The 27,848-nt window shown below is 39.4% G+C and overlaps 2 protein-coding genes across 2 annotated transcripts; one reads left to right on the forward strand and one right to left on the reverse strand.

Moving 5' to 3' along the window:
* Positions 1 to 3,846: 3,846 nt before the first annotated feature.
* Positions 3,847 to 8,439, reverse strand: LOC140241839 (uncharacterized). Its single transcript, XM_072321594.1, has 2 exons — positions 8,336 to 8,439; positions 3,847 to 6,419 (listed from the first exon to the last, which is right to left on the reverse strand). The coding sequence occupies exon 2, from the start codon at positions 6,352 to 6,354 to the stop codon at positions 4,282 to 4,284; it is 2,073 nt and encodes a 690-aa protein (XP_072177695.1). The 5' UTR covers positions 6,355 to 6,419; positions 8,336 to 8,439; the 3' UTR covers positions 3,847 to 4,281.
* Positions 8,440 to 12,005: 3,566 nt separating this feature from the next.
* Positions 12,006 to 22,497, forward strand: LOC140241588 (THO complex subunit 3-like). The gene is made up of 6 exons (XM_072321321.1): positions 12,006 to 12,225; positions 15,866 to 16,022; positions 16,533 to 16,737; positions 18,167 to 18,328; positions 18,871 to 18,971; positions 21,532 to 22,497. The coding sequence occupies exons 1-6, from the start codon at positions 12,040 to 12,042 to the stop codon at positions 21,690 to 21,692; spliced, it is 972 nt and encodes a 323-aa protein (XP_072177422.1). The 5' UTR covers positions 12,006 to 12,039; the 3' UTR covers positions 21,693 to 22,497.
* Positions 22,498 to 27,848: the final 5,351 nt, after the last annotated feature.

Raw genomic sequence — 27,848 nt, forward strand, 5'->3', positions numbered from 1 at the left:
AATTGCGTAAAAATTATACGTCATCCAGATGAGTATATTCTTTGGATGGGATTAAGTGAATAGAGGATTTTTTTTTTTTTGCAATGTTTGCTGATCACACATAAACTCTACTCCATGATATGAAAGTGTTATCTGATGGGATTTTCGTATTTCTCTTGTTGCACGTGAAATACCAAGGTTAATTTTGTTACTTTTTGTTGCGATGTGTATCCCCTCCCCCCCCCCCCGCCCATTTACAGGCTGAGAAATCAAAGTGATGATAATAAGTGACACCGCCAAGACCTGTTGTGTGACTGTATCTCTGACCTAAGTGATGCATGAAGATGGTGTATTCATAATCTCTCCTCTATCATTACCTACAGAATTCTCACATAAATCCAAAATATCTTTTTGGAGGTTTGGGCTCTGCCTCATCTCTTTGACTGGCATCCTTAAAAATTGCTTCCATTGTTTCCATTCTCCTTCGCGCCTCTGTAAAATATACATTATGCAGAGAGAGAATTTACAAAGTGTATTAAGGCCATAATAGTTTGCTCACAGAGACAGCCATGCTCGGCTTGGCCATTCATCAGTGATGAGAAAGGAGAGGGGAGGGAAAGAAAGGTTGAAAGAAAGAGGAGAAAGAGGGGGAGAAGGAAGAGAGAAAGACAGAAAGATAGGAAGAAAGAAAGAAAGAGAGGGAGAAGGAGAGGGGGGAGAAATGAAAGTAATAATTGATACTCGATCAGTCAATTAGTGGACAGGCACTCTAGGAATGTCGGCCATGGAACATTCCCGTCATTCCGCCCGGGACTTGACGGGATGGAGGGGGAGGAGACTTTCGGTCACGACACGGTTTGCATGGTCACTCTCATCCTCCAATGCCCCTACCTCGGGAACGACGATCACGTCTGGTATTACCATGTCGAGTCAGAGGTCGTGTGCGTGCGCGCTTGTGCGTGTGTGCTTACCCTGCATGTGAGTCTGTATGACAAGGATTCGGCAAGGACCTGAACGAATGATTGGTCGAGAACTCCTCATTGCTATTGGTTGGATGTATTTATACATGTGCAGTAGGGTGGTGCAATACATGACACAAAACACTAACACACAAGCACGTACACACGCACATACACGCGTATCCCCACACCAGTGTAGCGTACTTGCAAAATGATACGTAATGCAACCATCTCATCAAACCCCGTATCAAATTCAATATTAAGTCCCAGCCCTTCACATAAAAGGACAATAGAACAAATTTTGTACGATAATAATCCCTTCTTTGTACGATAATAATCTCATATGACACCACAAATAGTCTTTGCACTGCTCAGCCATGATTGAAAATTACTGAGTAGTCGTAAACGATGTGTTTTTGTTTTTGTTATTATTTTTCGGGGGGGGGGACAACATACGATAATACACTTATATAACATGTGCGATCGAATGAAAGATGTATTGATAGGGCCTGGAATACACAACGTGTTTGTGTACCAGTAGTTTGTATGCGTGTGCGTGTGTGTGTGTGTGTGTGTGTGTGTGAACACAAACATAATGCGCTCTAGCATTTAGACCTCTTTAGACTGAGAACCATCAGCACAAAAGACAATAAAAAAATACATTTTTTTTTGCAAGCCGTTTGTACACAAAGAGAATGATTATAATTAAACACGAAACTTCAAAGATGAATCACTCCTCACATACATCAAGTATAGCGTCTTGCCCTTTCTGTTCCCTTCGTTTCCTAGCTGTCACTTTGTTTTTGTGTATTTCTAGGTGAATATCATTGTTGCATACTAATACACCATTGTTCAATAAATAAAAATGATCGTGCTAAAAATATAACCACCGCAAGTAAATTCGTGGTCAAGACAGAAAAAATTTCGTTGAGGTTTCATGAAATAATAACCCACTCCCCTTTTCCAAATAGTCTTTGCTGCAAAAGTAAAATCAAACCAATAGAACACTGAAAGTTTCATTGGCATGTATGGAACTAAAGATGGGATAGTTTTGGAATTTTTAAGTTTGACAAGTTTTCACAGAATAGCGATATTGGTCACACAGTCGCGTGCAAATCAGATCAGGGCAGGACCATGATCGCACAAGAACTCGGTATTCAAATTGTTCACAAATTCCAACTTACAGTAACATCCTTACTTGACATGAACTGAAGAATATATATATATATATATATATATATATATATATATATATATATATATATGTTACATATCATATGCATCAAATCATTGAGTATCAATGACTATAACGTAACGATAACTCTGTTAAGTTATGGGGGTTCCGGTTGCTGAAATACTGACAAAAGACCGATTTAAAACACACAATGACATCTTCGCCTCGTCCAATTTTCATATCATTATCATAATTAAATAATATGCCTGCTTTGCGTAAAAAGTAACTTTAAAACTTCGCGACTGTCTTCCTCTTCGGTCTAATTGTAATAAAATTGACATTGTTCTGCTTGTCTTATACTTAGCTCTTCATATTAATAATCAACTTGGAAAACGTGGAATTACTTTCAATTACCTAATGGGCGGCTATCTCGGCTTCTGCTCATTGGTGCCAGTCAATCATTGATGTACCTGATTCAATTAGATTCATAACTGTTGACCATTGTACAAGCTGTACTAATTATCAAAATAGCATACAGATTCTTATTAATATGACAATATTAAAAGAAATACAAATTTCCTTTCTATACAAAAACAAGTTAATGTAAAGATCATAAGCTTAGCTTTAACACCGCGAGGTGTTAAACTAAACTTTGGTAAATCTCGTCATATTCCTTCGAACTGATCAACTTTTCATGAAATAATAATGATGACAATGATAATTTGATGTACAGTGGACTAACGACCTCTAAGTATGTATATATTACGTACATATACAAATTCTGGATAATCTGAGAGGGCCTCGATCTGTTTCATATCTGAGGTGAGATGCTGAGCTTGAGTCACGTATAAAAGAAATGCGTGAAGTCCGTAAGCATTTCACTAAAATTCCTGTGCAATTCAGGATTCGATTGGCAAGAACATCTCAACCTGTTACTGCTCTAACAATGACATTTTCAAAGCGGAAAGTTAAAAATTGAAATTTACGTTTGTACGGATCATACCGAGATGCCATAACATGTATCTGAGTCAACTGTTGGAATGATATGCATATAACAATTTCAGTAATTATAACGAGCACCCCTGTCCCTCAAGAAAAAAGAAACACAACATCCAAGCAATTGAATGCTATTTAAAGGGGAAATTCAGTCCAAACATAAGTTCGTCTGATAAAAAGAGTTAAGTCTTACGTGTTCAACGATAAAGATTTGACTAAAATCGGATGAAAAATAAGGAAGTTATGACATTTTGAAGTTTTGTTAATTTCTGCAAGACAGTTCTTGTACAGTGGATTTAAATATGCAAATGAATGAGCTGAGCACGTCATAACCTCACAATTTTCTATTGATCGTGTACAAAAAAAAAATGACGAAAATTCAGTGTTTCTGTCATTGAAGTTTGAAACATGGTGTTATTCCTGGTTGAATAACTTAAAAATAGTGAATAGTTAGATATACCAGGATTTGAGCCTCGGGCATTATTGCGTTTGAATGAAAAAATGGAAATTTAAAATATTTTTATGTACACACTATATGACAAGTTGAATGACATGCTCACTTCAATTACTGTTGATTGAAGTGTTTCTTGAAAAATAAGAGAAACTTCAAAATGTCATAACTTCCTCATTTTCACCCGATTTCGATCAAAATTTTACCATTGAACTAGTGATATTGTATTCTTTCTTATCGGATAAACTTATATTTGGACTGGATTTCCCCTATAGGCAAATCTTCCTGTTATTCATTCTTTCAAAGCATCACAAAAATAAATTGTACGTTATGCTCAATGGTGCGTAGGATGTAAATCAAAACGTTCTCCTGAAGATAAATATGCAAATGGACTTACAGCATGTATACCGGCTTAAAGCACCAGTATGGTCACTTTGATTTCGTTCACTCTTCAGTTTCTGGGGTTGTTCCATTGTAAGCTCGTTGGTACTATTTGGAAGAGAAGTTGATAGGCACTACTAGAAACTGAGATTCCAACAGAGTGAAGTCTTAGATTGAATAAATAGACACACATAAAATGATACAGTAACCATCATCTCTGAATAACCTCGAATGTCCTTATTTGGACAACCTACATAAAATCAGCCGTTATATTCTTCAAGCGGGAAATATTGCAACTTTTCTTGTCGCTCGTAGATTCAATAGTAATGTAGAAATGGTAACTAAACGTCATGAGACCACGTTTTCTTTTCCTTGTCCTCGTCACACTTGTGGCTCGGATCCTTGAAGGTTTTCCATGTTCCTATTAAGACTGTTGTCTTCTTGAAGCCGTGCATGTTGAACGCTCGCCGCAGACGACACGCATCTCGCTTGCTGCCACCAACTATGAATCCTCCCGAGTGCTTGAGGGGAACTCCGGCTCGGAAGGCTAGGATTCCCGCGTAGGCGTCATCGATGGGGATGAGCTTCGTAGTCACTGCCACGGAGGCCATCTGTCGCACCGCCGCGGCAGACATAATGTAACCACCGCCGGAGAAATAAGGCAAAAAATACTTGAAAGGGTAGACTTCCCTGCGGACCTGGTACTTGGACGAGGTTCGGATAGCGGGACTCATGGACATTAGATTCCCCATGAAGAGGTTCTTTGACTCTGGTGTCTGGAGCTGGTCCAGGTAGCCGATCATGTGCTCAAAGTTTACCAGCATGTCGTCATCACCCTTGTACACAAAAGAGGCAGAAGGGCATTTTTCTGAGACCCATCTCAATCCCAAGATGACCTTTAGCGTTAAGTTATGAAAAGATTCAGCAAAGTTAGCTTGCAATATGTCACCAAACTGTTTTGCTTCTCCTTCGATATCTTGGACTGATTTCTGCGTTTCTACTGTCTCTCGGCCTATAACAAAAATTAATCGCACTTTTAGGGGTTTGATGTAATTTGGGTGACCCCAAGTCACCCGTATTGCACTTCGGAGATTAGTATTGTGCGGATGAGTACTAACTAGAGCTAACAGTGATATATCTTTGCCTTCACAGCTGTGAGGCTCGTGAATTAAACGCAATGTCTCACTGAAGTACTGTGTATGGTTTACGCCTTTAGTCCACCATGATACTTCGGTGGCGTTGGGAAGGGGGTTTGGACAGTAGTCCATCTTGTGCGTATAGTTCCTCCATGCCCCACGTATGAGATCTGGTCGATTGAAGTCACCCAACGTCAAGGTATCGCGTAAGTCGCAGTAATCGGCTTCACCTCCCGACTTGTGGAACTCCTCGTGGTAGCGAGGAACTATGTTTAGTTGGTTTGAGACTATCCCGACCATCGCGTCACTCAACGGGAATGCATTGGCTCTTTTGTTAAAACGAACAGCTCGTGGGTGGATCTCTCTCATACAAGGCACCGACATAACAAAGCCGGCCCCTCCCACGCAATAATTTGGGTATGTTTCTCTGGCGTACACCGTCTCGGATACATGGTCCCATCGAAGAGTATCTCTTTCCACTCGCGCGAATTTCTTCACTCTCCCAAGGATGAAAGTCTTGAATGGTTTGGGGGTGACGAGTTTCAAACGCTCGACGATATGATGGATATTGACGAAGAGTTCGTCGTTGGCGAAGAGCACAAACTTGGCTCCAGTACAGTAGGTGAGAGTCCACCCCATTTCTGAGAGCAGGACCTTGGAAGAGGGTCGATAGGAAATCAAAGAATCCCCCGCCACACTATGGATCACATCATCGAACTCTGCCGCCTCCTTACGAAGGCCGGTCATGACATCCGGGCGCGGAGAGACCCCGGGTGTAACGAAGATAACTTTCACCCTGGCACCATTCACCTCGGACATGTTTCTCGCCCATGTTTCTCGTATCGCCTGGCGCTGGGCGAAGTGGGGTGGAAGAGAATGGACGAGCGTCAGCAAGAAAATGTCTTTTCCACTGCCCTGACAACCACCTGCTGGCATAAGATCGAAGTTTTGGGACACTACCGCAGCCGGTATAACCTCCCCTTCACCGCCATTGTCTCCCTGCAGTCTTCGCCAATCATCATCTTCCTTCCTCGCGATCTCATGGTGAGCCTGGTCGTCATGGTAACCAATAAAGCTGACATTGCTTCCCCCGCGGTCGTGCTGTCTCTTCGGAGCCTCCCTCCGAAGGACAGACCCAGAAGAGTATCCGAGCTGAAAGACCGGAGTAGGGGGCGAACTTTGTGGGCCGAGGTAGATGACGACGAGGGCGATCCGCGCGCAGGAGACGAAGCAGCAGATCGCAAGGAGATTTTTTATCAAACCGTCTCCCATGGTCATAAGGTCAGCTTACTCCAGCAGCCGTCACAGTCGTATTGGAACACTCGTAGCCGATATACGATGCCCTGGAAATATAAACAAACAAAGAACCCAGATACTTCATTGTTGGTGTTTTACTGAAGTACTTAAAGGGGATGGCTAGTAACTGATCAGTGCTAATCAGTAGCCTACTGATTAGCACTGATCAGTTACTAGGCTCCACACTAACTTTTATTTTTGGTGGCCCAAAGGCAAACATCCGACCTTTTTTGGTGGCCCGATCAGGCCACCAAATTCTACATTCTTAAATTTTGGTGGCCCGACGTGCGTTTTTGGTGGCCCCGGGCCACCGGGCCACCGGGCCACCGTTAGAGTCGAGCCCTGCAGTAGAATGCTGGGGGATGATTGTTCCAATCCTTGTGGGATTCATTTAAGAGTACATTATATATCTATTGTTGTGTGAAAATTATTTGCTTCAGAATGGTCTCATATTCAAGTAAGGTGCACTTTAATGTTTCCAGGTTAGCATGCCTGTACAGTGACGGGGCGATCGTTACACAATAATAGATATGTAAATTTAAATGAATCCCACAAGGATTGGAACAATCATCCCCCAGCATTCCCACTGATTCCAACTGATCAATTACTAGCCATCCCTTTTAAGTATTTTCAGTATTGATGACATTAGGATTTTGACACCGACATCAACAAGGACACTTACCATTACAAAATGTCAGTTCATCAATGAAGCAAAGGAATACGTCATTATTCAGACTGACCCAAATATCGCCAAAAATAGCTTGTGCGAAGCTTATGTTCACACGTACATCCATGAGTGCATATTTCTATTTAAACTAAACACATACATGTCAATAATCTATAGCAATTATGGGATAGTTGTGATCAAATGCCACGTGAATATGCCGTCAGATTGAACAGTCATTCTTGTTATGTCAAAATATAGTAAGCGTATAATCCACCCCCCCTCACACACACACACATTCTTTCCATAGAAGCTAGTAGGTAATTATTGCAAAAAAAGATCTGAATATAGACAGGTAGATAAAAAGATAGATAGATAGATAGATGGATAGATAGATATAGATATAGATAGATACTTAGATAGATAGATAGATACTTAGATAGATAGATAGATAGATAGACAAAAGATAAATTGAAGATTTAAGACATTTGATATGCACATGTAAAGGAGGACAAAATGAATGTTTGTATTGTTAATTCATAATATTGCAATTATGTTGTGTTTGTTGTGTGTACCGTGTTAAGTTACATGTAAATGACCTTGCAAAACAACAATAACAACACTAAGCACAATAACACACAGCTTCAATAACCCGATTATATGTATATTTTGGGAAGATAGATGCTACACCACTGATTGTTTGTTTGTTTTGCTCTTCAAACTGGCCTGGGTGAGATGAAAAGTTGAATTCCCTTAGAATGAGGTGTTATGGCGCAATATATTCTCCCTCCACTAAGACGTTAGTAAACAATAGTATGATGATAATCATCATCATAATCACCCAGGGTTCCCTTTCCAATGTAAGCTCTGCTCTCCCAGAAAGCTCTATTATTATCACTACTTTCAGCATTGCCATGAAATGATTTTTACATCTCCGTAACTTGAGGGACAGTCACGGCTGAAACATCATGCCCATAGCTAAGGATGAACGAACTTGGAAGGATTCGAACCTCAGACCTTCTGTTTGTTTACAATCCTAGACCCGTATCCACTCTACCACCGTACTCCTCGATTTCTAATACATGTAACTCTTTTTACATCAACGTGTTTCGCATAAACTTTGATACAATAAGTTTGGAATGGTGATCAATAATTATGATAACATCTCGTTTATTTAAGGAGACCGTCTGCTATTTGGTGAATCTGAGAAATATCATTTTGAGCCTCGGACCACACCCACTTTTCCTGGTTGCCGTTTTGTCGTCTATTAACGAATAACTCCAAACAGTCTGCACTCACCTTCATAGTTTGTAGAAAGTGTGTCACCAGCATACATACATTATGCATTATGGTCTAGCGGTCTAATTAAAATGATGAACGCTGTAGTTTCAGATTGCAGCTCGCCATGTAGTATGTCGTGTCCAGAAGTGTTAACTGTAGTGACTCCACGGACCGCTTCTCTGCCACGTCATACTATGTGGAGACGAGACAGAAAAAAAGCAAAGCATTAAGAGACGGGGTAAATACATCTAACAAAGGTGAAAAGGAGAGAGGAGAGACAGAAAGAAGAGAGAGGCGATCTCGAGTGTGTGGGTGTGAAAGAAGGATAGAAAAAGGAGAGAGAAGAAGAGGAGGAGAGTACAAATGTGCAAACAAAACAAGGAGGAAGGGGAGAAAAACAAGACGACATAATATCAGTTCGAACATAATGGGAGAGAAAGGGAACACAAAGGAAAAGGAAATACAGGTAGTCTTGAAAAGAAAGAAAAAGAGCTAACAGGCGAGTTCTAGCGGAACAGGGAGTTGAGAGAGATACCCCAACCTCGTGGGCAGACTTCGATTCCACTTATTCAAAGGTCTGTTGAGGATTCACTTCAACTTACATAGGCTTTACAGCTGTTTGAATGCGAATCCGAACGCTTTCAACCGAACCATACCCGGCTACTATCTTTTGTTGACCCCCTGAGGTTACTCTGTAAGGGAATGTTTGCGTTCCGCTCGACCCGCATAAACGAGGCTCAGCTTGCCCCTCGATCTTCGTCGTCACGGAGCGTTGTGCCTAGTGCGGCAGGAATTTTATCAGTAAAATCATTTAGCAAATCATTTTAGAGTGATCTGGACACCACTTGAAGAGATTAAAGCACGCCGTTTTGTATTAAAGGTATATAAGACAACCGTTGTTCGAAGAAGCTCTTAGAGCTCACAATATTGTTCAGATTATCTTTACCATGTATAGAAATCGTCATTTATACGACGAGTCACCCATTCAAGTAAAAGAGAGAAGGGAGGGAGGGGGAGGGAAAGCTCTAAGGGAGAGGACGGAAGGGGGTCGGCAGAAGGAGAAAGTGGGAAGGATAATATGAGAAGGCGAAATTGACCAGAAAAGCAGATTGTCATGTATATGCAATAAGGATATAAGAATACGCAGTTAGAGAAAATAAAGGAAATTATGAGTACAGCTTGTTGATCAAATCGTATGTGATAATTCAGTCTATACAAGTATCTACATTTCAACAGAAATACACAAATTGAAATATTTCCTACATTAAGTCAACTGTACTAAGAATTTTCATAAAGTTATGCAGTCTGGGTAACAGTCGAAACGCCAAAAGAGCCAGACAAAGTCGCTGGATACCTGTTCAGAGCGGACATCCAATAAGAAGAAACAGAAAAATGACGACTTCACACATGCAGGTTGTCTATTAGACGCAAATGACGCTACAAGCAAGAAATATATATTCCGGGTGCAGGAACACTGCGTGGCTTCAGAACTGATCGTATTTAGGTAACCCATTACAATTGTAATGGGTTAACCGAGTTGGCATTGAGTGTCCCTATCAATGTCAGCATAATTAAATTCTGGTGTGGTATGAGAAAAGCAATATAGGAGATAAGAGATAATCATATCTATCGAATTGTCTGATCCATCGATAAGTCAAAGGTTTTTCGTTGTACAATAAAGATTTGTAATATCCATAGTCTTTATAATTATGATATTTCTAATCTATAATGCTGAATAAAGGCCAACCGAAAAGTGAAACACGCAACATTAGAATATTATATCACACATTGATTGTTGACTTACTGTGGTTGCTCTTTTCCTGCTCAAAAAGTACTAGAGTAATAATTTTAGGGAAATACTAAACGGAAATAAGTCAGATCTACCTGTGAACTAACCTTTTAAAGCTTCCTCGCCATTCTTCAGTTTCCCTCGAAAAGCAGTCGAGTTGAATTTTTCTTGGGGAGATTGCTAGCTGGTGGTATGGTACAAGCCCTTGCTATGATACACAGTGGATTGTGTTCTTCACAGAGAATGCGAAGACTTCTATGCACTCGCCAGTCCTACACGCTTTCTTCGTTATTAACGCAAGGGGGTGCAAAATTGCCTTCCAACCTGTCACTCGGATCAATAAAAAAGGTAAGAACCTACACACCCATTCTCCGCTCGAAGGAACACTATTTACATAACAATAGGGTATAATCTCCAGTCATCACATAGGGGAAGTCATGTTGTAAACAGGTCGGGATGGACAGCATTTTGCAGGACGCTGTGCTGGCTAGCGTGTCATATAATCCAACTTTTCTATTCCCTGCGCCCGAGTAGTCAAAGCTGATAATTACGAGATTGGCAAGAGACGGCGCAGGCCTATATCTTCATAATCTGTTTACTTTCCTTCATCCTATTTACCTTGTCCGACAAACAATAACGTGTTCACGATTATGATGATGATGATGATGACGATAACAATAATAATAAGTATAGAATGATATTCAGCAAAATGATAATTACAGTAATAATAAGTAACAATTTCATATTTACTATCAGCATTATAATTGTTATCATCGTTATCATTATTATCACCATTAATACTATCATTTTTGCTAGTATTATGATCATTATCATCGGTATCATTATCAATATTATAGCTATGATCAAATTCAGGGTTTATCACATAACATAAGGAAGGGGTTTGAACCAGCAATGTTTTGTCTTAACTGAACTACATATAGGGCCTACTCGTAATATGCAACAGATATCATACAAAACAATGCATTTCCATACGTCATCATAAACTTCAAATTCAATTTACATAAAGTGAATGTCTGATGAACATAAAACTCTAATGTCCCTTTGGATCTTCTTTCATATACCGTATGCAAAGTAATCTTTTGTTGACGTAAATTGGAATGATCTGTGTGGAGGGTTATATTCGTAGTCAGAATATGTAATACTGATTTTCTAGCTCACACTTGTATCTACTGAAAATTCATGATGTTTACCCTTTGTTCAATAGGGACGTTCATGAAATATGTTCATGTAATAGCCTGGCCATAAGTTACATTTTTTTAAAATAGAAATCCTCCAAAACTACGACAATCACAAAACAAGTCTACCCAAAGCTATAGTAAATCATTATTCACTTTTACTTTCATAATTCATTAGTAAGGAGACTACTATACACTTCATGACTGTAAATCATTTTTGTGATTTTACTTCATGACTGGTGTAAATACTCAGTCTTGAGTGATACACGCCATTCAAACCAAAACAACAGCAGCAACAACATGCCTACATTAAAAATGATTAATGGAATACAGGTATAAAGAAAATTCAACATATTTTCACTTTTCTGTCATTATGAAAAGCACTCAAATTATCTCTCCTCAGAGAGCAAGGGGAATGAACCCTTAGCATGTATGTCAGTAACAAGTCGAGGGAATGTTAAAAAATGACATTCGTGGAATTCCTTAGTTATATTCCGTTGTCCAAACTGACGTCATGAAGTGATTTAATCTCATCCAGTGTTGGCGGCACCAAAATTTGAAACATTCATGACTTTTGAAAGGATTATCCTATTTTCCTCAAACTTTCACTGATATTTTCTGCTAATATTGCTGCTTTTACTCATTCCACAAAATTATGTTGTGGACTTTGTTTTCCTAAGTTTTGGAAAAGAATTTGTGCTATTTGAGGACACCATACTAAAGCAAGTGAAAAGCAAATGAAGATGGCTTCTCCTGTTGACGGACTCCGCAAGCATTTTGAGAGGAATTCTCGAACCAAAGAGCACAATGGCGCTCATGCCTCGAAAGTACACTCTGTCGCATGGAATTGTGATGGGAGAATGTTAGCTTCGGGTTCATTCGACAGAAATGTGAGCGTTTTCACTCTGGATCGAGATCGGATGGTGAGTTGCCGACGAACTCAGCAGAGCTCGTAAACACATGGCTGACATGCGATAAAAATTAAAGGGTATTTTCGGTCACCATTTAACCTGGCCTCGTTGTCAAATACTATCGTTACTCGACGTTAGGCCTAACGTTAGACTAGATCTAGATCTATATGTCTGCTGACATAGAGGTCTACTAGACCTAGTCTAGTACTGTCGGCAGGCATGGTGTGGACGTGTTTATGTAACAGGTTAAAAAAATGGACCTAACGTTAACTGTTACATTTTCTACAGTCGTTAGACGCCAATAAGACGGTTTAGAAATCTAACGTTAGTCTGGAATCATTGCTATTATATAACTAGATCTAACATTGTTAGATCTATTGTTCACATTTTGTGTAAACTTTGCTTAACATTAAACACGTGTTAAACAATACTTGACATCGATTAGGGTAAGGGCACCAGTATTCAGTCAGCTAACAAAGTTAGGCCTACCGGTATTCGTTCACTTATCACTTGTCACCAGCCAGTAACTATATGTTAGGCTAAGTTCAACTGTCACAACACACGCAAATCACATCAATTCACATACTTGCATAGACAGAAAGATCCGTCTGTCCGGAGGAGTCTTTTATTTTTTTGACGTTATCGCGGGATCCGTGAAGCCAGACGCAGTCTCCGCGGAACATTTCCCCGACGACCAGATACAGACCGATCTTTCGGTCGTTTGCACACTCATTCACAACAGGAAACTCCCTTAGCCCCCTCCAAAAATCCATCCAAAATCCCAAATTTTACTGTCAAAAGTGCAGAATCGGCGCAACTTTCCAAAAGCGCGCGCAGATTGAGCCCAGTTTTAAGAATACGGGTCGCCGAAAAAGCGCTAAAAATCGAGAAATTTGCCATTCTCTCGCGGGATTTTTTGCTTATCGCAAGCTTGGAGTGTGATGGTATCCTCAAAAACAAAAGAAAAAAGAAAAACAAAATTTCCATACGTGCTGATACAGTGTCTCAATGTACAAGGGTTGAATGCAAGTGCCGATTCCCCAGTATTCGGTCACCAACGGACCCCGATGCAATTTTGCGCCAACAAGGTAGTGCGTGGCACACTTTTCAGCTGCCGTGAACACGCATTGATTTTAAACGCGCATATCGCATGACCGAATACTTGTCGCGGTGACCGTATTCTGGGGAATTTTCAAGGTGATATGTTTTGGGATTTTATGAAATTCTGTGTGATATTTAAAGATAATATAAAGTTTTGGTATTACCTCAAAAGTTTCCCTGAATTTCCTTGTCTTAGTTTGTGTTTCAGGTTAAAGTACCTTTCATATAACTAACACTGTGAGACTTACTCGCCTCAAAGTGCTCTCATGTCTTAGTAGGCCTAATCATTCAATAATGGTTTTGTACCAGAGCCGCCGCCATACGGCGGCGGCGAGGTCGTACACGTATTGTGCGAGATAACTGCGACCAGCAGCGTGCAGCCCCATACACATACTGTGTAGCTGACTGAATGTGACTCGGTCGAGAGGACCTTGGGAGAGCTACACTGAATTGACGGCCAGCGCATGCGCACACAAACATCTTATCCGTTCATGGATTTGAAATTTGTTCGCATGTGATGTGTGCGTATGCGCTGGTCGTAGTAATCAGTGTATGTAGCTCTCCCAAGGTCCTCTCGACAGAGTCACATTCAGTCATCAATTCGAACAGAAAGGGACTATTGGCAGAACCAAACGTTGCCCGAAGCCTGTTTTCAAGACTTCAACTTAATTGGTAAGTCTTCAAATTGAAGAATTTTATGGATTTTAAGTTGATATTTACCCGCGATACTAAATCTGTCATGATCCTGAATGCTACAATGCGAAGCCCCATTACGCTATGCGTATGGGGCTGCTGGTCGCAGTTAATTGCATGATTACTAAGAAATGAGAGCACTTTGGGGCGAGTAAGTCTCACAGTGTTAGTTATATGATAGATACTTTAACCTGAAACACGGAAATTAAGGGAAAATTTTGAGGTACCAAAAGTTTTTATTATCTTTAACCCATATCGGGTCAACGCATTTGTGTAAACAAACACCGCAGTGGCCCAGCACCATTTGCGCACACATGCTGACAGGCAGACAACTCTCCAAACAATCGCTCTTCATTAGCAAGCAATGAACAAAACATCTAGACAAATTATGTGTCATTTGAAAGAGGATTAATTCCCTTTAAAATGATATACGACATGCTGTCATTCGATACACAGTGCAGTCATACTCCGCAGAAGTAAAGTACAGTCATCCAAAACTACGAAATCAGTTTGTTTGTTTGCTTTCATTCATGGATTAAAAATAGCAAGTGTTGTTATTTTACACATCCAGTACCGGAAATGAAATGATCAGAGTGTCAGCTCTCTGGACATACAATATCGTGACCATTGATACAATAATTGCAGATTTATGTTTATGTTTATGACGATGAAACCATTGCAAGTGCACGGGAAATCGATAGTATAATGTGTTCATCCTATTGTTGAAGCGAAACTCGTCATGATAGATACACTTCTACAGCTTTTCAGTTTCGACTGAATTATACAATTGTTGTACATGTGGATGTACATGTGGGACTATTATCACAACCGAATCATCGCCCGGCAAGTGTCCAAACCTCCTCAAAAACTGCGGCAGAAAATCCAAAATCGAGCATTCCGCATACCTGTAGATAGCACCAACTGATGCTTCGTTGTTAAAAATTCACGTTATTCCATGTAAACACACACTTGTTTTGATGATTTTTACGATATTTTGGGGGTTCGACTGACAATCCTTCTTGAATTATCGCAGACAGTGTAGCAAAGCATTCTGGGATATGTTGTCAAAGGTTAGAAGGTAAAATGAACTTTGGAATGACGTCGTTTATATGTCATTTCTTTCACTACGGGGTATTCCGTATATGGCCCCTGCGGCGTTTGGATGAACTACGGAATATCCCGTAGATGGCCCGGATATGGGTTAACAAAATGAAAATTGAGATTAAAGAAATTTGATATATTTCACATACATTGCTGTAGATAGGATGTATGTATGTATTATTTTAGTTGAAAAATATTGCAAAAAAAGCTTAAGCGACCGAATACTGGGGGTGTTACCCTAAACAGATTCAAATTTTTACATTGGTTGTTTCTATCCCTAACTCACATTTTCGAACTATTTTACAGCACTAATGCTGGGTTCTTGTTTCTCCTGCAAATGGTAAACTGGGCCTTTAAGTAAAGTGGTGCAGTTGAAGATATCCTGCTGGGGCAGAGCATTCTACAGTCTGATTGTGTCTGGGAAGAATGTCCTTTGGTAGCCAACAGTTCGTGCGTATGGAATAAAGAGCTTGTGAGAATGTCCGTGGAGTGACATTGATAAAGAAGGGCGTATGATATCTGGTGCTGGTTTTTTTTTTGTTTTTTTTTTTTGATACAATAAATGATGATGATGATATTGGTGGTGATATCAAATGATTTTAGATGTAAAAACGTAAATAACACTTATGTTATTATCTATAATGATAGTATATGAATAATGATGATAATGATAAAAGTTAATTAAATGTGCATAGACCAAAGTAAAATACTGCAATGTTTTGATTGGAACTACTTAATTATCTTTTTTTTTCTTCAGACAAGGGAGATGATTCTGAAAGGGCATGCAGGTAGTGTGGATCAACTGTGCTGGCATCCCAGGAACCCAGACACATTTGTCACAGCATCGGGAGACAAGACCATCAGAATTTGGGACACACGGTCTGGAAAGTCAGTCTCAACCATACAAACGAAGGGTGAGTTATAGTTTTGTAAAAATATACTAATCTGCAGACCAGGTGTTTTTATTTTGTTTTTGATTTTCATCTCTAGGCAGTGTGATGTCAACAAGTATGCATTTTTGTTCATTTCAGTGCTTTTATGGTGATTAATGAGCAAACTTGTCTAGTAGGTACTTAGTAAGGAGCTCAGGTTATTTAATGAGGCTTGACAGTAATCAAAAAATAGACTAAACATTACTTTTGTGTATTATAGCAATGGTAAACAAGTGCATTGCTTGTCTAAAAGTCTGCATATTTATTCTCTATGTAATTTTCTGTGTGATTTATATTCCCTCTATATTTTGTGTGTATACTGTAATACAAATATAATCATCACAGCTCACAGGATGCATATAAGTATAATTCTATATCAAGCTGCTAAAATATTGGAAAACTTCAAACTTTATGAATTATTTATATCCTTTTGAATAAATAGAGTGTAATAGTGTAATGTTGGCTGTCATGTTTTGTGTGTGCATCCATCAGGTGAGAACATCAACATCTGCTGGAGTCCCAATGGCTACAACATCGCCGTGGGCAACAAGGATGACCTGGTCACCTTCATCGATGTCAAGTCGAGTAAGATCCTGAATGAGGAGCAGTTCAAGTACGAGGTCAATGAGATCTCGTGGAACAATGACAGCGATCTCTTCTTTCTCACCAATGGCCACGGCTGTATCAACATCTTGAGGTAATGATTCACGCTGCATGATTTGGGGCATGAACAAGGCCAACTCATTATGCAACGCTGCACACTGGCACCGGTCCGACGGTCCCTGACCAGTGAAAATCACTGTCAGACCAGTCACTTTTTCAGGAATGGACCAATAAAAAATATGGGTTTGTGTGCAGCCCTGCATTATTTAACATCTGTCTTGTGTTTGACTATGGAGGCAAGCTAAAATGCTTAGAGAGATGCCAGCTGTTATTCTTTTGAAGCAATTTGTCCTACTTTATGCCAAAATACTGCAGGCTTCATGGAAAATACTGTGTTTCCCAAATTGTATTACTACTTATATACTTGCATTTTGCATTTTACTTGTATTTGCAGGAAAGGAAAGATACTGCTTTTCCACCAAAAAATAGCCTTTTCATCCCTCAGAATACTGCAGTGCTGTTTACAAGGTTGGCATCCCTGCAGACATTACTAGTGTTTTGACTCTGTACAGCATAGCAAGACCAAAAGCTCGAACAGTTGATCCTGTATTTGCATGTCTTTAAAGGTATTAGCCCACATTTGTAAACCTGCAGCAATTGGTCTCATATTTAGCATGGAGTTTGGGTATGATTGCAGTAACACCTGTGCAAAATTTCGTTCCAATTAGTCCATTACTCTCACAAAAATAAATGAAAATGCACCGTAATCCGTATGCATGCATATAACGCTCGCTAGCTCCGGTCCACGTACGTGTTACATGTACAATGTACGTAGCTATAGCCCGCGCTCGTAATTCGATTTTGGGTCGGGTTGACCCGGTTTGAAAATTGATTTTAAAACGATGATTTTCTCTCTTTTATCGAATGGTATAGACAAAGAGCGACAGGTGAGGTATGTTACTGTTATAACTTGTACTTGAAGTCATATTGGACCTGTTTTATGCAGTTTTGATTTTCGTGGGTTTGCAAATGTTGGCTAGTACCTTTAAAACACAATACGAAGTGTCTGGTAGTGATAGAAATTGATTTGAAGCAATGTAAGATATTGTTTTAGTGTTAAACAAAAGTGACTGAAGACAGGCATGCACAAATTATATGATGAATGGACTGACTAGAAGATATCATAAAAGCAAAACTTGTAGTTATTATTATGTACAGTAACTCAAAAGAGTATGGAACACTTAAACAGGTCATCTCCATTCCAGTCAAAGGTCAAGGAAAGTGCATTTTCTTTCCAGAAAAATAAATTAATATATGAATCACCTTGTATTTTTATTTTTTTTTATTTATATTTTGGTCTTTAACTTCCACTCGCTGAATATTTGTCATGAATGAAAGGGCAATGTACTACATGGAGATTACAGAGACATGTCTAGAACACTGAAAACATTTAGAAGTCTGTGTGTAAGCTTCGCGGCAGAATAACATTGATTTCTATGCATTCTCCATTCTCCCTTCCCCAGCTATCCAGAGTTGAAGCCACTGCAGGAACTCAATGCCCACCCGGCCAACTGTATTTGTATTGAGTTTGACCCAACTGGCAAGTACTTTGCAACTGGGAGTGCAGACGCCCTGGTCAGTTTGTGGGATGTTCCGGAGCTCGTCTGTGTCAGAACATTTTCAAGGTAGGAAAGAGTGTATTTTTGCTCTTTGCTCCTCAATTACATGTTTTGCACAACCTGCCAAGCTAAGAAATACACAGCTTTCAAAAAGACATGCAGTATTCTGTTTTAAAAAAAAATCAAAACTCCTTCATACTGACCCAATTTTAGTAAACTTCACTTGTTTTATGCTGTGTAGAAAAGGGTGTCTTGATCTCCCAAAGGTGTTGGTGTGTAATTTTTGTGCCATTTTAGTATAGGGTGAAATTCAAGAAAATTTCTACATCCCAAAACATTCCATGTTTGCTGTACTGTGTTAATAGCAAAACTAGAAACCTTTTAAAGACACAATTCTGTATGTACACATTTATGTATTGACATTATTTGATGTGGAAAGAATTGATCTGCCTATATCTTTTAGGACCATGTGACCAAATTAAGGCTAGTCAAAAGATGTCCTTTGATAAAGATGAAACCTACATGTAAATTTTGGAAACAAGTCTGTCAGTCTCTATCATAATACATGCCACCATGATAAGTTGTTTGGATATGCTGTGTTCCTCCAGACTCGACTGGCCAGTTCGAGCCCTGAGTTTCAGTCACGATGGCCAGTTACTGGCTTCTGCCTCTGAGGACCTCATAATCGACATTGCTCATGTAGAAACAGGTGAGATTTGAGTTCATGTACGTACATAGTATTCGTACAGTTGGCTTATATAGTTCATCAGTCAGGGGTTCTCTCATGTGTAAGTTCATCATGCTGAAATTAGCATTTCCAGGAGTGACAATTGTGATAAGACAATGCAATACTTTGTGTAGTGCACAATTTTATTGGTAAGGTATGTTTGATTGCATTACTTTAAGCCATGGATGTTTTAAATTTTTTACTTTTGTTTCACATAGTAAATATAAACTTGCATACTCTGCTCTTTTCCAAACTAAGATGTTTGGTAAAAGCTATTTCGGGTACAGATAGTTTCTTGCATGAGGAGGTCACAGACGTTTTTGCAAGATGCTGTTTATGCAATTTGATGCTGAGACTATGTAGTAAGTGCGCTAATGCCCTGTTTGTGGTGATGTTTTAGCGTATTGTTAAATTTGCAAACTTTGCAAAAATTAAACCCTTGCAAAAATAATGGCTTTTACAGTATGTAAAGCAAAGATTGTGCAACCTAGAAAATACAAAAGAAAAGACAAGCAATGCAAATGTAGCTGCTCTCGGGAAGATTTTGACAGGCAACTCTGCATGATTAAAATCTAAATTTATTTGGACCAGAAAATAAGCTTTAACATATGCAAGATTCCTCTCACATACCTGTGTATGATGTAATTGACACACGTTCTCCACGTTTTGGTCCGACAAAATGCTTAAACTTTCATAAAATTCAACTTATGCAACTTAAAAAATTGATAAAGAGTTGACTGTGTTTGGTCCCCATCTACAAAATGCTGGGCTTTCTTTCACATGTAGTTGTGTGCTTGCAGTGTAGAGGCATCAAAGGTTTCTTCAAGACTCACAAACCCTCACCATAGATGGCAGTATGCCAGTAATGAAGCAATATTTACAAACGCAGAGTGTGGAGGCGGATGGCTGCTGTAGCCAGCTAACTGTGAAAGAAGTTATTCCCCCCCCCCCCCCCCCCCCCGTTGCTTGCTTATATGCTGCCCTGTAAGGCAAAGTGCAGCCAATCTGTCCCTTAGTTACCATAAATGCAACACTTCTCTGAAAGTACATCCGAGTATAGAAGTGTCAGATTTGTCATTTTTGTCGAGCCCACCGGAGGTGCGGGGAGACTAAGGGATGGCCTGTGGCGTCTGTCCGTCCATCGTCCATCCGTCGTCTGTCCGTAACGCTACAAAAACTTTAATAACTCTTTACTCTGGGCTTCAATTGCAATGAAACTTTGAGGGAAGAGGGGTCATACAAAGTTTCACATTTTACCATAAATGAAGGTCACCTCACGGTCAAAGCTCACAGACAGGGCCTAGGGTCAGTGAACTTTAGGGGTCAATGAACTTTAGGGCCCAATGTTAAGTTTTTATAGCGTGTTTCTATTATGGGTCATAACTTTTGATCCATAACTCCATTTGTGACCAGACTTGGATGGTAGATGTCCCTTGGGGAGTGGCTAGTCACCACAAGGTCAATGGTCACAAGCATGGGTCAACAAACTTTTAGAGCCCAATGTTAAGTTTTTATGGCGCGTTTCTATTATGGGTCATAACTTTTGATCCATAGGTCCATTTGTGACTAAACTTGGATGGTAGATGTCCCTTGGGGAGTGGATGATCACCACAAGGTCAAAGGTCACAAACAGGGGTCAACAAACTTTTAGAGCCCAATGTTAAGTTTTTGTGGTGCATTTCTATCATGGGTCATAACTTTTGATCGATAACTCCATTTGTGACTAAACTTGGATGGTAGATGTCCCTTGGGGAGTGGATGGTCATCACAAGGTCAATGGTTACCAGCATGGGTCAACAAACTTTTAGAGTCCAATGTTAAGCTTTTATGGCGCGTTTCTATTATGGGTCATAATTTTTGATCCATAGGTCCGTTTGTGACCAAACTTGGATGGTAGATGTCCCTTGGGGAGTGGATGGTCACCACAAGGTCAATGGTCACAGGCAGGGGTCAACGAACTTTTAGAGCCCGCGTTTCTATTATGGGTCATAACTTTTGATCCATAACTCCATTTGTGACTAAACTTGGATGGTAGATGTCCCTCGGGGAGTGGATGGTCACCACAAGGTCAATGGTCACAAGCATGGGTCAACGAACTTTTTGAGCCCAATGTTAAGTTTTTATGGCGCGTTTCTATTATGGGTCATAACTTTTGATCCATAGGTCAGTTTGTGACCAAACTTGGATGGTAGATGTCCCTTGGTGAGTGGATGGTCACCACAAGGTCAAAGGTCACAGGCAGGGGTCAACAAACTTTAAGGGCCCAATGTTAAGTTTTTACGGCACGTTTCTTTTTTGCCATAAATTTTTACCCTTTTATATCTCTTTTTATTCGTTATATCTCTTTTTTTTAATCTGTTATATCCCATTCGCGTACAATTACTTGTACGCGAATGGGCGAGACACATTATGGCACTTGCCTTGTTCTAGGTTTAAGTGCACTTTTGACTTTTCCCCTGAAAATGTGTGACTTTGCTCTTTATGAGGTCATTTAAGCAGAAAACTAATGTAATTTTTTTAAATTCATGTGTGTTTATCATAGGCGAAAAGATAACTGAAGTCAACTGTGAATCACCAACATTCACTGTGGCCTGGCACCCAAAGAGATATCTCCTTGCATTTGCCTGTGATGACAAAGACAAGTACGACAGATCCAGGGATGCCGGCAGCATCAAGCTCTTTGGACTGCCGACTGATTCATAGCGGACAGTCGCTGGATAGAGACTCTCGTTGGTAGCGTGTGCTGATGTGATGTGAAAGAGCTACAAGAACACGTATTTGGGGGAAATATTCTCTCAGGTGTGATGCAGGCAGTGTCCCAGATCTATGCATCCCCACCCACATTTTGCTCTACTAGCTGGACGCAGCCCTGGGACAAGTGTCTACAAATAGTCTTGTCAATCTTTACACACACCTTGAGATTGGGTTTTCATCGCCAAAGCTGGACACACATCCCTCGGTCTCAATGGGGAATCTTTTTGTCCACCAGCCACTGCGGCTGAGCTGTACTCGGGAGTTGTGCTTGTTGAGCCGTTGCCATGACAGAGGGCTGTTTAGTTTGTATGGCTAAAATTCCATCATTTTATGTTCATGTCAGCTCCATGAATATAATCTTCAAGTTGAAATCTCAAGGCTGATAGACATTCCGGCCCAAAAGGTAGTTGTTACTCTCATCTCATTATTTTGTAAATGGTATTTGAAACAATTACAGCATTGTTGAATTGCCTGATCAGATCTCTTCATAAAACGTTTTCATAATTCTTCTTTTCTTTTTATTGTGAAATAACATCATGCCCCAAATGTAATAGTCAAGCAGACTTATGAATAAGGTACAGTGTATGTCTTGTGAGAAAATGTGTGAATTAGTAGCATTTCACTTACAAAGTGATGTCAATTACTGACCAAGTTAGTGTTTTATGGAGGTACCCATTTAGACCATATAAGGCAATTTACCAACATTTATATGGTCATAACTCTAACTAGGCCGGGCTATTTAGGTAGATGATGGGGGGGGGGGGGGGGGGGGGCCTCCCAGGTCCCACCTCCAGGGGCCCGTTGCATAAAACTCCAACCGGATTTTTTTCCGGTTGAAATCACAAAATTCCGGTTGGAAGCTCCCAACCAGAGTTTTTATGCAACGGATTTTACATTCTTAGATTAGCAACCTTAAAAAATTCAGGTTGGGCAAATCCCAACCAGAATTTTCTAAGGTTGCAAAAAAAGTTTTATGCAACGGGACCCAGATCTCGGCCATCGACTGCGCGATCGCGACGAAAATTGGCATACACATTGCCTATGACGTAATCTAAAGTACCATGAAGTTAATTTTTGAAAAAGATTATCGTTTATGCAAAGTTATGCTACTTTATGCATAATGATGCATGAAATCAGATAATTTGGTATAAATCACTAAATAAAGCTCAAAATAGGCACATTTTTTTGTGAAAATATTCTTTTTAGTGTCCTTAACAAATGTAACAGAAAATAATTGTGCCATCAGAAAAAATTACTTAAGTATTTTATTATTTTTTGACTTTATGTTTCCCATTGTAAGCACAGTTTGCATTGAAATTGTACATGAATTCATGTTTTTGAGCAATTTTTGGTCTGACATGCACATACATATTTATGCGCAACTTCGGAACCGCGTGCCCAGGCATCGCAAATTTGGTGTCAAAAGATGCGGGAGACTCAAAAGAAAAAAGTCATGAAACGTCGCAGTGATAGCTTTTCAAGGGGTGGGGGCCTCAGAGGCCCCCCCCCCCCCCCCTTGACATTCATCAATTTGTACCCAGTAGTTCACTTGTCTGTCTTTTCTAGTGTTCAGACAAAGCAGGTTTTACATATGGAGTACATTTTTTTTTCTCTTGGAATACCTATCATTAACATTTTCCTTATGTTCTGTTCTGTTTTTGTTTGCTCGTTTGTTTGTTTTTCAGTAAAGGCTACACAAAGCAGAAAAGAAAGGGTTGCTTAAATTTTATTCAAAACTACCTGCGTGCAGAAGATTTCTGTGAACCCTAGCAAGTTTGTTTTGATTTCTAGGCATACTCCAGTTCTTTACAGCAGCCAGGGCCTACTTCGTCCCTTACCCACTGTATTGATGTCATCCAATTGACACTGTGGTATGCAAACCACAGTTGACCAGCAGTCAGTAAATAAAGCCACAATTTATCTACCAGTAATTGTAACTTGTGAATGGCCCCATGGCCAAGTGGAGGCTCATTGTTGGCAAGGTATTTGATCGGCTGATGGTAGCAGAAACAACCATCAAAGTCTTGTAAATAAAGTCCATTTTGTACAAATGATTAAATTTGTTGTCCCTACTCTTTCAAAATTGATTGTTACACAGGACAAAGAACTTGGATGTGGTGCTAGAAAACTGAACTGTGACTAAGAGACACAGAAAGAAAGCTACTCAAACCCTTCAGTGTCATTGGCAACCTATTTGTACATCTTAGTTGTTGGTCTTGAAAAACCATGGAGGAAACATTTGGTTGTTACTCCTGCACTGAATCTGAGTGGTCTGCTAAATTTAGAATCACATTAAAAAAAAGAAAGAAGGTAATCGATAGTTTAGCAAGAAAATTAGGGGAATGTGTGTAGGTGGAACAAAATTTGCAGCATAAGTTTATTGGGTAACATTATGACTTAATATCAATATGCAAAATTTAGAAGTATAGGGTTGTCATGTGCTAGGGCCATCGCTGGCTTCAAAAGCATTCTTGACATACATTATGTACCCTGTTGTTACTGTTACTCGTTACTTCTTTCTATTCTGCAACTGCAGTTATGAAAAAAAAAAAAACAACAACAACAACAGCAACAACACACACACACACACACAGAAAAAAAAACAAAAACAAAAACAAAACCTAAACAACTATGCATCAAATTTTACATTTCAACTGCAATGAGTACAGGGGCCATGCCCACAGACTGACATGTGTAAGCATGTAGGCATCATTTTGGGTGCAGACTTCTGAACCGCCATGTTCAATGTTTAATATCACAATGCTAGCCGAGCAATTCCACATTCTCTTTGAAGCGCATGTACATACACAAGCAAACACACACTGGAAACCAAGGCAAGTCAGTGACTTCCCAACATTGTATTCAAATATTTTCTCCATGTTCATTCACAGAAACATCACTCAGAACAACAAAAACACTTCACTAGTCTTAACCAACAGACTCACTCTCCTTTGCTTACCACTTCCACAATATGCTGTCAGTCTGTCACACCTTTTGGATGTCAATAAATGCTGGTTATCATGTCAGAATGAATGAATGAACCTGTATCAGAAAATGCATACAGTATTTCAGAATAATGCATACTCATGTTTTATTGGTTGAAGATAACTGCCCTTGCATTCATATTAATTTGTAAGCAATTCCCGGGAAATCAAGAGATCTTGTGGTACTTCTGTACCACTGGATGTGTATTGTGATTCCATCATGCTATGAATATTACACTATTTCTTTATAAATAGAATATTTTTACAATAGTGGCATCACACTGACATGAGAACATCCTTTGTTTCAAGCCAGCACATTTTTTTTTCATCCAAGCATAGTCAGTTTCATCATGCATTTGCTGCAAAAACTATAAAAAGAAAGCTTACACATAGTACGTCATCAGCCTTTGTATACAGAGGAACATGACTAAATTCATACACCTTTAAAAGAGCTATATATCAGCATTCTAGTCATATTTCAAGTTATTCTGATTCATTAGATTATTTGTGGTGAAGAAAGACAATAAGGGAATCAAGTTATTACTCCATTTTTCAAGTGCAATGTAACATCTTTGGACTTTATAGCCCAAGTTCAGCCTTGTATATGTAAAAGAGATAATATGACCGTCTTAACAAGTACATTGTAGTCCAATTGTTTATGAACTTTACCAAGTGCAAAAACTTGCCTCCTTTGACAAGAGTTCGATAAGGGAAGAGTTTTCATGTAAATCATTAAACCCACTGTGAGAAAATAAATTTCTCTTCTGTTCTTTATATCCTCTTCCACAATGCATAGGGGCATGCTGGAAAGTGGATAAGGCACAGTAGAGTATATTATTATAGTAGCTGTGCAATCTAAATGTCCTTTATTATTATTAAGGCCCTACATTCACACACACACACACACACACACACACACACAAAGGAAATCACGTTTTTTAATCCCCCACAGTGGCTCACATCTTTGGCCATGATGCTTAACTCACTTTGTTCTTTGTGACCTGTGTGCAGAGATGGTTTCCTAGCATTACTGGCGTGGTGACACTTTGCTCTGATCTTTCTTGATCTACCTTTTAACTCTTTGAGGATGAGTCCTGAGTATACTTGGGCAGGCATCTATGGGAAATGTGTGTTGTAGCAAAATCAAACCGTCCTCTAATGGGTTAGGTACCACTATCATCAATCCAATTGTCTTTCTCCTCAATACACTTCACTGTAAAAATAAAGAAATTGCACCCCTCTAAGATAAACTAGAGACATAATCTATCACAGATATGCCTTCAGTTTCAGGTGAAACCACCTTTTGTGTTTGGTGAGTTGGAAATCAGCTTGTATGCTCAAAACTGCTTACTGAAAATTTCATGTCTGGTGCATTATTCTTAATTATACAAAAGTGGGGTGCCAGTTTAAGTCATACATGGACATTAAAACTGTTCGTATGATGCTCATTAAAACAGCTAATTATAGCACAAACCATTACTGCCACCTCTGATACCCACACTTAATAACAGACAGAGTAGTACTTCCAATGCCTAGCAAACCGCATAATTTAACTATGAAATGATATCAGCGGATTTGTATGCAATATGTGAAGTTTATGGTGAGGGTGAGAGAATGAAGGGTTTGATCAATACCAGCAGTGAAAACATCTCTTCACTTCAGAAATAATGTTGGCTACAACCTGTGCATAATTCACATTCACTTGCGTGAACATGGAACAATAAATATGCTGAAAGCAAAGTGGAATGAAAGCATTAGCAAATGAAAGACAGTCTTAAATCATTTCAACAAAACCTGAGATCTTGCAGATTCATAATATAGAAAGCAATTTGAAAAGTTAAATGTACATTTATATACAGCTTCATGGAATAGTATAATACAGTAATATTTGCATACCATGTATTGCCATATTGCACAGTCTACGAACTTCTATCACACAGAGCTATTGTTCACACAAATGTAAGTACTAAACAAGTACTGCACAAAGTACTTTTTAAATTCAGAATACTTCTGTCTTGAATAACAGCCACTTCAGCACATTTTGCAATGTAAACTACTTCTACAACAAACTTTCGAATTATTCATGCAAGTCAGTTTTCCGTATAAAAGTTTGTTCATTGCTGTGAATGAAAAATGTACATCCTATGAACATAAGTATCACAGAAAGCTTCTTGTCCATTGGAGTCCAAAACCTCTGTAATGCTGCACCACGTGAATAGATGGTGCGGGGACACACTGAAGTTTACAGAATAACAACATAAACTATTTATATACACAACACACAAGTAGAATGTTATCACATAATATCTACAGAACAACAAACCACTAGAATCAGGGTAGTCCACAACTTGAAATTTGAGTATGTTGCGAGCTCTGAATGTGAGAATACAGTGAAAATTGCATGTGCCCGGAGTGCACATTGCGAGCATGTAGCATGCAGTATTTTGCAACTTGATTTTTTGTTGCGCTGCTAACGCTAAATGATCTGTCTCATGATTTGTGCACAAATTCTCTCGGTAGTTAATGGTTCTCAAGTTTTGCACATGCTTTTTTACAAGTTTGAATACACTTATTTTGAGCATGTTGCTAATTTTCAAGGATGTTGCATAGCATGTTGCTGGCTTTTGAGAATGTTGCACAAGAATTTGAGCATGCGGCAGCAACATGCTCAAACCCCTTGCGGACCACCATGAGAATGCTATTTTGTTTGCTTTTCCAGTGACCAGATAGTAGTAAGGGAGCAGATGCAAGACTGCCATGCAAGAGAATACATCAACTTACAGTATACATCACACTATCAAGAGTGAAAAATGCAGACTTCAAATTGATTCATATTTATGCTTTACGGCCATACCCCTCGTGAATAATTCATCAAAATCTACCCCAGAGACCAATGACACATGTGCCAAGATGGCTGGGTTACCAAGCTGAGAAAATGTACACATGCATTCCAAATTGTTACGACACCCATAACATGTGTTAACATTCTGAATACAAACAAACAAACTTAGTTATATTTGACTGCGGTAGTCTCAAATGTCAATTCAGGAATGAGACATATGAGCTGCTCATATCGTGAATTCTATACAGTACAGTTTCATTAAATTTATAATGATAAATG

Source organism: Diadema setosum, chromosome 18, assembly GCF_964275005.1.
Source record: "Diadema setosum chromosome 18, eeDiaSeto1, whole genome shotgun sequence".
Classification (NCBI taxonomy): Eukaryota; Metazoa; Echinodermata; class Echinoidea; order Diadematoida; family Diadematidae; genus Diadema; species Diadema setosum.

Bases quoted from the DNA above. Each gene is read 5' to 3' on its own strand.
- LOC140241839 (XM_072321594.1), bottom strand. From the start codon at position 6,354: ATGACCATGGGAGACGGTTTGATAAAAAATCTCCTTGCGATCTGCTGC.
- LOC140241588 (XM_072321321.1), top strand. From the start codon at position 12,040: ATGAAGATGGCTTCTCCTGTTGACGGACTCCGCAAGCATTTTGAGAGG. The intron at 12,226-15,865 runs GTGAGTTGCCGA...TTTTTTCTTCAG, and splicing joins CTCTGGATCGAGATCGGATG to ACAAGGGAGATGATTCTGAA. The intron at 16,738-18,166 runs GTAATGATTCAC...TCCCTTCCCCAG, and splicing joins GGCTGTATCAACATCTTGAG to CTATCCAGAGTTGAAGCCAC.